This window comes from Lipomyces doorenjongii (assembly GCF_038497915.1).
Source record: "Lipomyces doorenjongii strain NRRL Y-27504 unplaced genomic scaffold V1508scaffold_113, whole genome shotgun sequence".
In the NCBI taxonomy this organism is placed as follows: Eukaryota; Fungi; Ascomycota; class Lipomycetes; order Lipomycetales; family Lipomycetaceae; genus Lipomyces; species Lipomyces doorenjongii.
The window spans coordinates 18,626-32,993 of record NW_027118180.1 but is presented as its reverse complement, the minus strand read 5'-3'; the positions used below and the strand labels follow the sequence as shown (position 1 = coordinate 32,993).

The following is a 14,368-nucleotide window of genomic DNA, read 5'->3' as shown; positions in this document are numbered from 1 at the left end:
GGAAGCCCCTATGGGGTCAAAAGACTCCCAAACACTCTGCTTAATTTCGCATTTTTGCGGGTTTTGCGAGTTTTTGTGGGTTTTTTGCTAGGAGTGCAATTGTTTAGTTCCTATTCTGGTATTGGTTCTGCAGTACGTTACTTCAACAGCCTTTAGCCACTGCCGTTGTTCCTGCCTTTTCGTTGCATCGCCGGAAGTTACACAGCGCCTGCAACTGAGTCACGTGCGTAGGTAGGTCTGGGTTTGGGTAGGCGCACACCGGGCACCTCCGGCTTAACTACGGTGCAAGATAGAGGCGGAAAAGATGGCTGCGAGCATACCAGCGGAAAACGTTACTTGCAAGCACCTGACAGGCCAATTATTGGCATCCACATCCAGTTCTCAACAGCACATAACCTGTCATGCAGCGCGAAGTCCAAATACTTCATGACCTGCACCTGAGCGATTTACTATGAAGATTTATTGAGACAATACCATCTATCCATTTCGGGACTAGAGTACGTAGACGTCGGGACCCATCGAGCATTTGGACCTCTTCCTAGCCACACCCCCACAACTATTACAATCGCCATTACCAGCCAATCCACGCTAGCATTTCTAGGTCTAATTATATTGGCGTTGGAAACTTGGAGATTCCACAGAATAAACTTAACCTTATGAGACAGTATCACTGCAATTATTGCATCGGATGACTCGGATCTCCCACGATATTGAACCCAGTTGTCATTGCAGCGAGATGTCTGGAGAAGATTCGCAGGGGCAGATTTGGTACACATTTCCAGAGGTGGCCGATAACGCGGACGAAGATGACTATGACGACAGAATAGCTGACGATATACGGAAAGATGTCGCCTGATATGTGAGTCGGATCCTGCCACAGAGTTGGGCACAATTTTCATTCATGTTCAATCATTGAAAAGCAAGGTGCTTGAAAGGCCCCATGAATCTCCTAAATATTTGACAATCCAATAATAACCTTGTGGCGTGGAGAAGGTGTCTACTCTCGTCCCAAAGAGGAATGGTGGGCTTCAGTGGGATTCCCCAAAATTTTTGCCGAATTTTTATAGTTTGCGACGCATAAGTTGCAGACGACGCAGCAACCCACAATAAAACAGAAGAACCCCGTTAGTTAGGATGTAATATTTACAGCCACCTCGTATCGGCTTAGCGAGACACTAAACTTGTTTAGGAAGGCTATTGTTATTCGAATTACGACACCAGATTTTATCGTTATAACATCACAGCCCGGCATCGAGTATCGTTATAGCGAGGTTCGGCTTTCTTCTGGTCCGCCGTCTTCACACCGCCATATCATATACGAAAAATTGGGCTGCTAAATCCCATTACATGAATATCTAAAATATATCTGAGGGTTAGGGGTAGCCCCAATTGTCGGGGATGCAGATGCACCATTAGAACCTTCCGAAGTCGCATCGGTCTTCAACCTTATCTCATTCATGTCTCCTTAACCCAGGCGACGAATGATTCGTGGATGTTGCAGTGTCTATACTGCTCTTTAAGAGTCAGTGTTCGGGTACGCAAAGTAGTGTTCTTATCGAACTCCAGTGCTAATGGGCTCACTGTCAAGAATAAACTAACGAGATACAGAGGCGCGAGGGAGGGGGTCAATGCTTAGTTGGGAATGCACAACAACTGTCACTTGCCCGCGGATGGCAAGCACAAACCCTACTAAAGCCGCGCGCCGCCACGCCAAATATTCCGATCTCAAAATAATGATACCGCACGATCACTATGTTGCATGACTGCTGCACGCTATGTTGCAACATAGTTAAGCGGTAGGATTCCAACACATACAGTGGATACGTTTCCTTACGTCCATGAAACTGAGCTCCAAATTATACAAATGTTGCTGAAACTCTTGCATTTCTATTTCTTTCTCACTCTCACTGCAGGTTTTGTCATTGGCGTCATTGTCGCCAGCTACTCTTTATCTCAGGGCTTCATCCGCCAGGACGACTCGGGCATACATGAGGAGGAGACCCAGTTCACCAATTCGACTTCTAATGTAGCGTCCACGGTGCTGAACGAATCTCTGGGCTTTGAACCCTCGACGTTTGATGTAGCGGCGGCAGCATGGAACGAATCTCTCGGCTTTGGCGAGATCCTCTACGTTAGCATGCCGGAACGAACTGACCGCCAGGACGCAATGAACCTCCTGGCGTCCATGAGCGGCCTCAAGTTGAGGCTCATCAATGGTGTCGATGGTGAAAGCATGAGCCTGAAGGCCATCCCAGACACTGACGACAGCAAATGGGGCCCTATTAGGCCCACTGAGCTAGGGTGCTGGCGTGCTCACGCAGACGCGTGGCGATACGTGATTGACAGTAATATGGAGACTGTGCTTATCATTGAGGACGATGTATGTTTTGCTTGTTACTAGGAGTTGCGAAGTATGCTTACGCGAATAATAATCCGCATAGATCGACTGGGATAAAAATATACACCAGGTATTCCAGGACCTGAGCTTGCAGATGCAAAACAACACACTCCGGCTCGTGCCGCCTACTGACCACGAGCGGACAAGCGCGCCGTACGGGCTCGACTGGGACGTCCTGATCATGGGACAATGTCACGACGAGGCCCATCCCCAGCGTCACGACCTAGTGCAGATCTATGATGATCCGAACGTGCCTTCGATGGCGGATACCGAACAAATTTTTCTTAAGCAAATGCATGCCTTCGGCCTCAGAGCTAACAACGTTGGCAAGAAACGTCTGCTCTCCCCCGCGTACGGGCCGTTCTGCACAATGGGCTACGCAGTCACCCGCAGGGGGGCGCAGCGTCTTCTACTAAATCTTGGGTATCTGAGTCTGCGCGGTCCTGTCGACATGGACATGATGTGGAAGCTGCAGGAGGGAAAGTTACGGGGGTATTCCGTTACTCCCCCGCTTTTAAGTGCCTGGCGCGTGGGCGGACAGAAGGACAGTGATAATAAGCACGATTCGAAACTCTCAGTCTCGGGGAAAGGGAATGAAGGTGGCTGGAGCCGCAACATAAAGAATAGCGCTAGGATCGAGATGGTGAAGGAATTGGCGATGGATAATTGGCAGGATTACTATCGACGAACTGGTTCGGAAAAGGAGATGGAAAAAGGAAAGAATGGACAACAAGCGGAAGGAAATGGAACGGAGGGAGTTTAAGGTTCTGACATGTATTAGAAACAGAAGTAATTTTCCCCAATCCTCAGAAGCGCGTCTCGGAATTACTTCGAGGTCTGCTAATGGAAATTTAGGTGGCAAAAGCTGATAATTATGGCCTCAGGTGTAAGGTACACAGTGACCTGGGATAGGTCATAGCCTTCACTGACATGGGAGGCACAGCGGAAAGGGACTGGCCCAAGACTTTCCTGTCAAATAACGTAGGGTATGTGTCTTGGGCCGGCTAATACTACTCTTCTAACTTAAACTCTTCTCTTTTTCCAGCAATGGGATATCGAAGATGCAAAAAAGCCATGGATAATGAAAAGCAGATGCAAATGGCTCTATCAGCTCTGAAAATAGTGAGTGTAGCAGTATTGACCCTCCTGCTGCTTTAAATTCAATATCATTCGATCTACCCATAACGACGCGTCTCTGGAGGCAAATCACAGCCTCAAGCTGCGCTAACTCAGCAGAATCTCACAAACGCGGAAGAGAAGACTCTTGCGCGCTGGATCTCTCAATATGCTATTACACGACACCCGGTAATTCATGCACTGATTGTGGAGATGGCTGAAGAAATCCGTGTTCGACGCGTCCGACACGCCTCAGCAAGTATGAACCCTCGATCGACTTATATACCAACCAATCGCCCATGAATGGATCTATCGCTACTTGAATCGGTTCCGACATCTAAAGACAGTTGCTACGCGCCAATTGGATCCGTCAAGGCATAGAGAGACTATGCGTGCGAGGATTGACAGTGGTTTGGTGCAATTAAAGTGCAGTTTTCAGAAAATGAACTATGAACGCCGTAGTGTATTGAACTTGGAAGAAACAGGTTACGGCATCGGAACAAGTCCGTCAAGCAACGCTATCATTGAAGTTGTTCCAGGGCATCAGGACTGGATGACAGCTATCAAATGCATTTCAGCGGATATACAACCTTTGATCGTCTTCAAATGTTTACGCACCAATACCAATTCCATAGTGCCTGATATTCCGCCAAACTGGAGGTTCTCTGCTACCACAAGTGGTTGAACATTTGATAGCCATGAAATGGCCCTGGTCCGGTGGACGCGACATGGCGTGAATAAGCAGTTAGTTGAGAAAGTCATTGATGACGTGAAATGTTCGGGCCTGAGTTAGGAATCAAAGGCAGCAACTTTTGTTGTAGCCACCTAGCCTCTCGTCGGCGTCTACCCTTCTTGTGACATGGGCCCTGGAGTATGCGCGTGAGAACCTAGATAAGAACGTGTCGGAAGAGGAGGTAGGCTGGTTGAAGCTGTCGTGGTCGGTCGTTATGAGGTGCATTGCGGTCGTTCATGCGTTCGCGCAGATCAAGAGGGACCAGCTGACTCAGGCTACGTTCATTCCGCTCGGATGCCCGGGTGCTTTGGTTTCATTCTTTGTAATGCGTTCATTTTATTCGCTTGTTTTGTACGATTATAGAAGTTTTCATTGGTTGTAGAGGCTCGGACGGAGCACAGAAATGCACATAAGAACACGCTGCCTTATAGTCCAGCTAGCGTAACATGTAGTGTAAACCTTCGACTCTGACCGTGAGCCTTTGACCCTCACAGGTTGCGAGACCGATGCCCCAAGGTACAATTAGGCACTATGAGTTGTTCCCTGTGTACAAAAGAGGACGGGATAAGGCAATTACAGTGCGTACTATCCAGTGCTTGAAAGGGTCCGTAAACCCTGAAACGATGACAGGCGAGCTCAGATGTGACGAAACTCCAAAAACCACTTGTAAGGGAAGAACTGAGGAATTATCCGTACTTGTAATTCTTCTCTAGAAGATTATTTATTTTAATATAATATGTTGAAATTGGAAGAGGTTTGTTAGCCAGCCCAAAGACCCATACCCTACGCTATTATACATTAGTACACCTTGTATGCTACCTCTATGCGCTCGAAAAATTATCATTAAAGAGAAAAAACCTAGTCAAGAAAATAAAATTAACCAAAAAAACCCTGTCTGATTTGTGTAGGTACCTCTTTGCTGAGCATATTGGGAGTCCAGCTTGTCTCTCTTTCGGCGTCGAGGATGAGTGCGCTGTCCCTTTGATATATTACGAGCCGCACCAAGCGAATAACTTTTTTAATTATTTGCCGTCATACCAAATATTACTGACGTCAACTGAGCATCACGCAGCGCCGTAGCGTTCACGTTAAGTCTGACAATCGATGGAAACGCCAGACTCTGTACTAGTTCCGAAAAGTCAATACATACCTCGGCAACTTATACTTCGGAATAGCTGGAACAGTTGTACTAGGAAGAGGTGCTGCCATTGCGGTATCCGAGTGGTGGGAGCCTGGTGTGGAAAGCGAGGTCGGCAGGGTTATCGGCCTGCTATGCTGTCCTAGTCGGTCCAACAGAAGCATCAGCAGATATAGGAAGAGGAAAAAACGAAGGAGGCGGTGCAGGGGAAGAAAGACCTGGAAGAGGATCTGGAGGCTCAGCGGCAAAAATTGGCCTGAGTATCATAGGGTGAAGAACTGATATATTCTGACATTGTGACGAGTTCGCCGCCGCCGCCGTAACGAGAGATCCATCATGAAAACATAGTCCACCAAGTTGGATTATAAGAGGCAGCGACCTTTCGGAAACCTTCCCACAACTTTCTGGGATGCCACCTGTACGGCATCGACCGATTACGTCGGCATCAACAGGTATGAGAAAACGCGCAATCAAGATGGACATACGTGAAAGTAATAGGAGCATGGACTGTGGCAAACTACGTCGGTAGTAGAGGCATGCCTGGTCTAAGTGTGACATCAACTTGACACTGACGGCTGACTCTCTCAATGATCATCGGATCATGAGCTTCTACAAGTCTGCTGGCATTCTAATCAGCAAGTCGCAGTTGCTCTATGCGTTGGTTGACAGAGGGCGCCTAACCTGGACTTTGGAGCGCAAAACTCTGAAAATGCAGCTGTTGGCAATTATATATTATATTTCTTTGCTACACAACATTCACACAGCCCAACAATAACTCTGCACAGCGACTAAAGTATATATCATCCCACCTCACTCAACTTAAAGCGAACTTCGATCTCGCGCGTAAATTGGCGCCGTAAAAGTATAAAATATACATGCCAATGATACCGAGGACAGAAAGACCTCCAAGAAGACTGATACCCTTGCCAATCCCGAGATTGAGATACATCGGTCTCGCAAATATGATGCTCCCCGATGCGAATGCAGAACGGCAAAAGTCATTCGCTGCGAACAGCGAAGCCGCGTACGTGGGGTACGTAAGCGGAAGGTAAACAAATATGCACTGCAAAATTATGAACGCGCTACCAGCGTAAATAAAAATTCCAACCGTTGGGACAACCCAGTGGATCGACTGGCGAGCAGTCCAGCCAAACAGAAACAAACCAATGGTGGGGCCAAAAACCGCAAATAGGGCTGGGACGAGACGGTGTTCCTGCGCGCGAAGCCCACGCTTCATGATATCGGGCTCGAGGTAAAACCACAAGTACGCCGCGAACGCCATTGCAGCAAAGATGCATGCAATTAAGACCACAAGAAAGACGAGACCCATTTCTCCGAGGTTCATCCCATAGATATTGATGTAGACAAGTGGAAAAACTTCAAAGTAAGAATAGTAGATGCCGTAGACTATAGAAGTGTAAATGTGGGTAAATGCGACCGCCGGATCCAGGATACTGATTTGCCATGGTTTGATCAGGGCTTCATAGGCGATCGCAGACACCTTCATGTTTGCCTGATCAATCTCGCTTTGAGACTTGAGATTCTGGTTGCCTGTCAATTTCCGTAACCTTTGAGCCCGTCGAAGGAGAATGTTGGAGGCCGATGTTTCCGGAAGGCAAACAAAGAAGAGTAGAAAGACTGGTCCGGACATCCACAAGATCTCCCAAAGTGACCACCTCCAATTCTCCGCCGGTACGGCGAAGCCTGCTAGCAACGGACCGAGGGCAGGACCACAATAAGCAGCTGAGACCCAAAATATTAACGCGTATGGAAGTTTGAGCAGCGAATAGATGTCTTGCATAGAGGCACCTCCATTTGCCAAGCAAGGACTCCCAAAAAACCCTAGAAGGAATCGAAGTACCAGGAGACCAGCGAAATTATCCACCAGCGCCGTCGGCACAGTCAAGATCACGAACAGAGCGAACGTGACGATGTACGGCACATTACGGCCCAGTGCAGGAATTTCACTTAACGGAGCGAAAATAAGAGGGCCAATTCCATCTAACTCAATGTCAGCATCAAACTGGCTCCTTTATGAGTGGGAGACTTACAAGCTAGCACGTACAGAGACAATCCTAGTGACGCGGCAATAATGGAGACCCCAAAACGCTCCGCGACAAATTGTGTGCTTGGAGTGTAAATTGCTGAGCCACAATAGACAACAAACGTATAGAGGCAAATTAGCAATGACACGAAATGCTTCTTCCAAAGTGACCAGTTCTGCGGATTGTCCGGATCATCAGTGGTGTACCAGTCGACAAGAACAATCCCGTCTACAGTCTTCGTAGGGACAATAACCATGGATTTCGTCCGCTCGAGGCTCAATTCCCGTTGAGCCTCGAGTTGCTCAGCAGTGAAAGACGTGATGCGGTGAGCAGCCGTCGACGTTCGCGTGAGCTGCGGTCCAAGTTCTTCGCCATCCCTTTCAACCTTCTCTTCACTAGTCCCTTCACTAATCTCTCCAACTTCTGATGCGTTAAATGAGGCCATGGATTCTTTCACAGTTTCCGGATGCCCATAACTATTCGGGCACTTAAAGTCGGGCTTCTCATCCTGATACAGGAAATATTTGTTCCCGGACAAATACCGAATTATCTGCCCGAGCGGAGCTTCTCTGATGAGGTCGGCCATGGTGATTTTTGGCCGCAAAGCTATGTCTCCTCCCGGGTCTAAGGTGCTCAGAGCAAAAGAAGTCGACTGAGAAGTTGATGGACGAAGGCAGACAAAGGAGCCTCACTTAATATTTATAAAGTATCCATTTGCAAGACAGAGCTCGTCGGATGCACATGGAATAAGGACCTATCACAATGATGGCATTATGTAAGACCGGCCCAATATTGCACGTTTGTAAGGCCTTAAGTTCATCCGCGCATTGCGTCAGCCGCAAAGTTCATCCGCGTGCCGTGGACGGCAAGTATCTCAGTCGTCCCGACTCACGGAATAAGGAGTTAAGCTATTCGGGGCGCATGGTCGATATCTCTGTAGTTGCTGATGTGTCATTTGCAGTTGGTTTCAAGGTTGGGATAAAGGTATAACATGACTCAAAAAGTTAGAATTGAGCAGGGTAATACGTTTCGATGGTAGATCATGACGCAATCGGGTATAGGACAGACTTACTAATCAGAAAATGGGTTCTTATCTCAGCTCCCTGGCCCCACGTGTAATAATCAATAATTATATAATCACTAATTTAATGGATCCATGATTTCCCGAAATATGACGGCAGCAATATTGTCAACCTGCGGACCTGACAAACCGGCTATGGAATTATCGGTATCGGTATCAAGTAAATTTATTAATACTTTGAATAAGTTAAACATCATTCAGCGTACAGAATAGAATTTGTTGAACACCATAATGAATGACGTAACAGCTGGCGTTGGACAAACCCGGGGTTCATTACAATGTTATTTGCTTCCAAACAATTTTTGTTGCTATTTATTTAATTACTATATAAAAATCGTGCAGCACGTTAAAGGTCAAAAATACTGTAGAACATATACAAGGGTCACATATTATAAAAGGAATACAAAACAAGATGAAGTGGCAATTACAAGACAACTGTGTCCGGAAGGAACATTGCCTTCCTCTCACAGGGATTGTCAGCATTCTTGCTCAGTCGCCGACCAGCCGCACCTGCAACTACTTAAGGTCCTAACCCTATTAATGCGGCTGTTATACTCCTCAATCATGTCTCAATTTTCTGCTAATTGACCAGCACTCTTCTTAAGTACTGTAAATCGCATGTACAAATTTATTTGTATACCTTTAGTCAGGCGGCTCAGGTGTGCTCTGCTTGATTGAGACGGTGATAGCCCAACGTTCTCTGGCGTCTGACGTCATTCGGCTCAGCCTCTAGTAAGAGTAAGGTCCCATGCATTACCCTGCTCCGAGCAGCGCACCAAAATGTATGCCCCAGTATAGTTATTGTGTGCGTCTAGCCAAACCAGACAGGCGATGACACAGAACGAAGTAACTAGATCATGCACTAACGTCTAATCCTGGTGGCGGTAATTCCATGACCGAGTAGCCACGCCATATATACACCTTAAAGGTCCTTGCAAACCGGTTTACGATGGTCGCGCCGAAATGAGGGCGTGCCGACGCGTCGTCTCCGTCACCTTAGGTATTACCCAGCTGCATGGCGCTATCTTGAACTGTCTGCACGAGACTGCCTGATTTCATTCGAATATCCCGCTGAACTGCTTGATTAAGTCGTGTTGGGTCGAGATATGTCGCTGTTGAGTGCTAATTTGAAGCATTTTGGGTAGTAAGATTAAAGCTGCTATTGCGGTCATGACGACGCAACAATGACATTGCTCACTCAACAACAAGAATCATCACCGCAACCGATAATGCTCGCTTTATCTTATTCAAGCATGTATGTTATGTGGAAACTATTTACACAAGTGTGGATGTGCTCAATGTACGATCGTGAGTTGTTAAACACGGTGCTACGGCGGTAGCCAAAAGATAGGTTGAAAAGAGGCTTGTCTGGAATTGGGAACTGATATTGGCTGTCTTAATTTGGGACGCTATGGATGGTGACGTTGAAGCAGGACACACATTGAAAGCGGAAAATAGGGGTCGCTGTTACAGAAAAAGGTTCGAGGCCCCGGTTTGTCGTTTGTTGCGCTTTTTTCAATGGCCAGAACTCTCGCGATTTCCCACTTTAACTGGGACCTAAAGAAATTGCACCTACATGTCACATGCTAAGTAATTTATCACTATCTGCTCGAATTATTGCTTGATCCTCTCAGAGCACCCCTGAAACCCTACTATCGGAGGGGGATTAGAAAAAACCCTAACCTGATGAAGTCGTGAGCAATATGGAGAGCCCCTTGCGGGTTAGGGGATAGAGAGACGGATTCCCTGTTGGCTTCACGGAGTTCGCATCTCGTTGCCGCACTCTCCTTCCGCATCTCCAATTTCCCGATGCTCACCTGGTTCTCTACATATCCACGTGTCCGCATTTCTGCATTTCGGGATGTCTTGTTCCTCTGTGTCTAGAGCTTTTCGGTTCCTGTCGTGCGCAAGGACAACTGGGCAACTTTTCATATATTGCCATTCTAGTAAATAACTAGCCCCTATTGGAACTAGTGCGGACTGCCATTAATGTTAAGTAAGCGTACCTTTTTTGCACTAGGTGAAATTGCCGAAGTAAGCTTTCTGCAACCTCCATCGATATGGAATGGGAGTGTGAAGGGTTGTCTTCGATGAACGTTTCAGCCGCTAACGTCTCATTTTTGAATTCGGGTCATGACTCCCATTGCCAGGGTCATTCATTCAGCCGATCTCGTCGGCGCAATATATTCTCAACATTTTACGTGAAAAGAGACGGTCACTTACTGACGTATTCAATTCTGATCTACAAGGTACTCGACTATGTCTGCCCACTTTTTCAGAAGTTCAAGCTCCCCAACGGTGTGGAGACGGTGTGGAGTACGAGCAGCGTCTTGTTCATAATCCACTGCCACTCATGGAGATCCAATATTGCTTATTTTAGCACAATCGTCACATTACCATTAGCTCACTCCGCTCATTGCGCATAACTCATATAAAACTGATTTAACTGAATTTGCATGATGACGAACTTCTGTGTGAATACACTTCTCTTTCGTCCTTTACAGACGTTATTATTGTGCCAGTTCACAAACACTCCGTCACGGTGGAACCATGACACAAATTCCATTGTTGTTTCCATACTTTTGCCACCTATTGCATGCCGATGACAGGACATATAATGGTACGGCAAATACTTTACCAGGTCCACTTAAATTTAAAGTAAGACAAGTTAATGCTAACTGCCTCGGTCTGGGTGTACTCTCTGAGCGCCTCCTTCCCATTCTCACGACCGAAACTTGACTTCCCATACCTACCAAGAAGCAGAGCCCGGTGAAGAGCATTGTAGCAGTTAACCCATACAGTGCCAGCACGGAGTTTGTGCGCGACTTCAATTGCGGTATTAAGAGATCTCGTGTGAACAGCAGAAGCAAGACCATACTTGGTAGAGTTGACCTTCTTGATGACACAATAAAATATCCTTGAACTCGGCTATAGCACAGACCGGATTGCCAACTACATTGGCCTATGGTCGCTTCTTGCTGGCCTCTAATACCTTGTCATGGATACTCTCTTGGACGTAAACACGGGACCAGCGGTGCAGCACTTGACCGGCACTCCAGTAAACTAGTTCGGGAGTAACTTTTTTCAAACTTTTTTGAAGTTGGATTCGGCGGGCGCGTTCAATGTGAGAAGCAATTGCAGCACCAGCGGTTCGACCGAAGCCTTTAATCATTAGCCAGTTTCACAGCTAAATGAAAGTAGTTAACATAACGGAAAGAACGTTGATGATCCAGGAGGGAAGCCAGCCTTCCTGCAGAGCATAGCAGCCGACATTCCACTGCGTGGAGTGCTTTATTCAAAATGACGGTGTTACCGCAAGCAAATCCGACCTTCATGACCCACATTATCTACGGGACGTTCTATGGTATAATCTGTCTGCAAACACCGACGGATTCCTGCTTGGTGTAATTGAAGGTTCCGGGGGAAGTCTCACAACCTTGCCATGGATCTTGTGAGCCCAAGCACTGACGTAACGGATGGCACCAATGCAACCCATAACGTCACCTCTGGCGAGCTGTATCTCTTCGCTGTTTCCGAAAGTTTAGTTTCGATGGAGGCAAGGATGACCAAGTTCTCGGATATAACCTTGTTTGTATCGAACGATAGCTAACGTTAGTAAGTGCGCCTTACTTATCCTTTCTTCATTATTGCCTGCCTCGGTTTCCATGTCACCGATGGCTCTGCGATATTCCCACACTGCTTTCTGTTCCACCTATTGTAATGCTACGAATTCTTTTGTGCCAATTGCGCGCCTAAATAGAAGACCCGTATCGCGAGAGCGGTCGATGAGAGACCGGAAGAGAGTGAATCGGAGTGGAAAGTACTGAGCGGCGGGAATTAGTCGCATGGGACCTGACTTGGTCAAGAGCAATAGGTAGCGTAACATCTCGGTTATGAGTTGTCTCTGTTTCCTGTCTTGCTCGTTGAACGTAATTTTAAGACTCAAGCTCGCAATTCCATTCATAGCGGGAACTACAATGCGCCATTTCGGTCACTAAATTTATTGTAAGCGTGCGGCGACCCTTCGACATGCAAAAAACTTATCATTCGACAATTCGCGAACATGTTGCCAACCTTCGCTCGCCTCGCTAGTGCGGGGCTCCGCTCTAATAAGTGTGCTTGGCCTTGACGACAAGCTGCTATTTTAAGTCGAAAATATAAAAGAGCGCAACTGCGTTGTGAGTTATGGCTATGGTCAGATAGCTGTCGCCGTTACTTGGCTGAATGACTTTCAAAACGAAGAAAGACTGTTCAGGTGACTTCAGCTTCAAAATTTACACCACTTGCTAATTGCTCGTGGTCGTTCTACTTCGAGGGGTTATACATCGAATCAGGAAATTCCGGACGCAGCTGATCGTGCGGCGATCGTTCCCATTGCGGAGTTGGGACCGACGCCGATAGTCCGAGTCGGCGACGTTCCGCCACTCGGCAAAGATCCGAGTTCAACGTTTCATGGTTCAGAAATAGATGAATCCGTGTTTGCATTTCTATATATTGGTACGGTAGGGTGCGTGTTCGAATGCAGTCAGATCGACCATAGGAAAACCGAAAATTACCATGACGCGTGCGCTCGAGAATAATAAGGCGGTCCAGATGATCAGGGCCGCAGAAAAAGGCGGTTACGGATTTCCCGGTATCGTCACTGTGAGTGTCATTAGAACTATATATACATTTGTATGGCTTGCCAGTCGACTAACAGAACAGTACAATATCGAAACTATTGTCGCGACCGTTCGCGCCGCCGAAGCAAAGCGTGCTCCGGTACAGATTCTGCTTTTCCCCTGGGCAATCACGTACTCTGACGGTCTCCTCGTGAAAGCGGCCGCTGCAGCCGCCCGTTCAGCATCAGTCCCCATCGCGGTGCACCTCGACCACGCGCAAGATGAAGACATCATCAAGAAGGCCGCCAATATTCCCGACGGGTTCGATTCCATCATGATCGACATGTCCCATTTTGACAAAGAGGAGAATCTCGCAAAGACGGCGAAATGGGTACAGTACTGCCACGACCGCGGTATTGCGACAGAGGCAGAGCCTGGTCGAATGGAAGGCGGCGAGGACGGAGTTCAGGACACCGGACACTTGGAGGGCATGTTGACAACTCCCGAGGAAGCGCTGCGGTTTGTCGCGACTGGTATCGACTTCCTCGCGCCCGCGTTTGGTAATTTGCATGGACATTACGGCGCGGTTGAAAATATCAAGCTTGATTTCGACAGACTAGATGGAATCAGAATGGCGACGAAGGCACACGTCCAATTAGTTCTGCATGGAACTAATGATTTCCCAGGATACATTATGAGTGACTGTGTCAAGCACGGCATGACGCGATGCAATGTCAACGACCTCACTATTTACAAGTACAACGAGTATATCTCTGAGAATGCTGGAAAAGTCTCCTTGACGACTTTGATGGAGGAAGGCACGAAACTGATTCAGGAATGTGTCGAGTATCAGATGGATGTCATGGGTGCCACTGGCAAGGCATGACTGTAATATTTATTAATAATAGACTTAAGTACTCCTAGCAAAAACCCACAAAAACTCGCAAAACCCGCAAAAATGCGAAATTAAGCAGAGTGTTTGGGATTCTTTTGACCCATAGGGACTTCCAATCCACGAGGGACTTGCACTCACAGAAGCATTGCTGCTTCTATACACGCGGGGCTAGGTCCCAGCGTGGTGGCAGCCTCCCGAGAGATGCCACCACTTGCCATCATGCTCTCAGAGCAAGATGAATTCAAACATTAAAATCGCGGTTCAGGGTATTAAGGAGAGTGCGTCAAAGACTCTCCACTTTGCCCCCAATAGAGGACGAACTGCTGGAACCGGCAGTGTACAAGCGGTTTGGCTCTGGCCA

General features: G+C 47.4%; 4 protein-coding genes across 4 annotated transcripts; 2 read left to right on the top strand and 2 right to left on the bottom strand.

Moving 5' to 3' along the window:
- Window positions 1–1,864: 1,864 nt before the first annotated feature.
- Window positions 1,865–3,161, top strand: V1508DRAFT_400587 (uncharacterized protein; the record flags this gene model as incomplete). Its single annotated transcript, XM_066938348.1, has 2 exons — window positions 1,865–2,380; window positions 2,442–3,161. 2 exons carry the CDS (start codon window positions 1,865–1,867, stop codon window positions 3,159–3,161), a joined length of 1,236 nt encoding a protein of 411 aa, XP_066792642.1.
- Window positions 3,162–6,086: 2,925 nt separating this feature from the next.
- Window positions 6,087–8,160, bottom strand: V1508DRAFT_35240 (major facilitator superfamily domain-containing protein). Its single transcript, XM_066936853.1, has 2 exons — window positions 7,437–8,160; window positions 6,087–7,386 (listed from the first exon to the last, which is right to left on the bottom strand). The coding sequence occupies exons 1-2, from the start codon at window positions 8,014–8,016 to the stop codon at window positions 6,200–6,202; spliced, it is 1,767 nt and encodes a 588-aa protein (XP_066792641.1). The 5' UTR covers window positions 8,017–8,160; the 3' UTR covers window positions 6,087–6,199.
- A 3,015-nt stretch (window positions 8,161–11,175) lies between these two features.
- Window positions 11,176–11,415, bottom strand: V1508DRAFT_337080 (aldehyde dehydrogenase domain-containing protein; the record flags this gene model as incomplete). Its single annotated transcript, XM_066936661.1, has 1 exon — window positions 11,176–11,415. A coding segment is annotated over one exon (240 nt), but the record flags the coding sequence as incomplete, so codon positions are not given.
- Window positions 11,416–13,068: 1,653 nt separating this feature from the next.
- Window positions 13,069–13,998, top strand: V1508DRAFT_361504 (ketose-bisphosphate aldolase; the record flags this gene model as incomplete). The annotated part of the gene is made up of 2 exons (XM_066937189.1): window positions 13,069–13,155; window positions 13,216–13,998. The coding sequence occupies 2 exons, from the start codon at window positions 13,069–13,071 to the stop codon at window positions 13,996–13,998; spliced, it is 870 nt and encodes a 289-aa protein (XP_066792639.1).
- Window positions 13,999–14,368: the final 370 nt, after the last annotated feature.

Coding starts and splice junctions, on each gene's coding strand:
- V1508DRAFT_35240 (XM_066936853.1), bottom strand. CDS start 8,016: ATGGCCGACCTCATCAGAGAAGCTCCGCTCGGGCAGATAATTCGGTAT. Junction 7,387..7,436: donor GTCTCTGTACGTGCTAGCTT/GTAAGTCTCCCA, acceptor ACATTGAGTTAG/ATGGAATTGGCCCTCTTATT.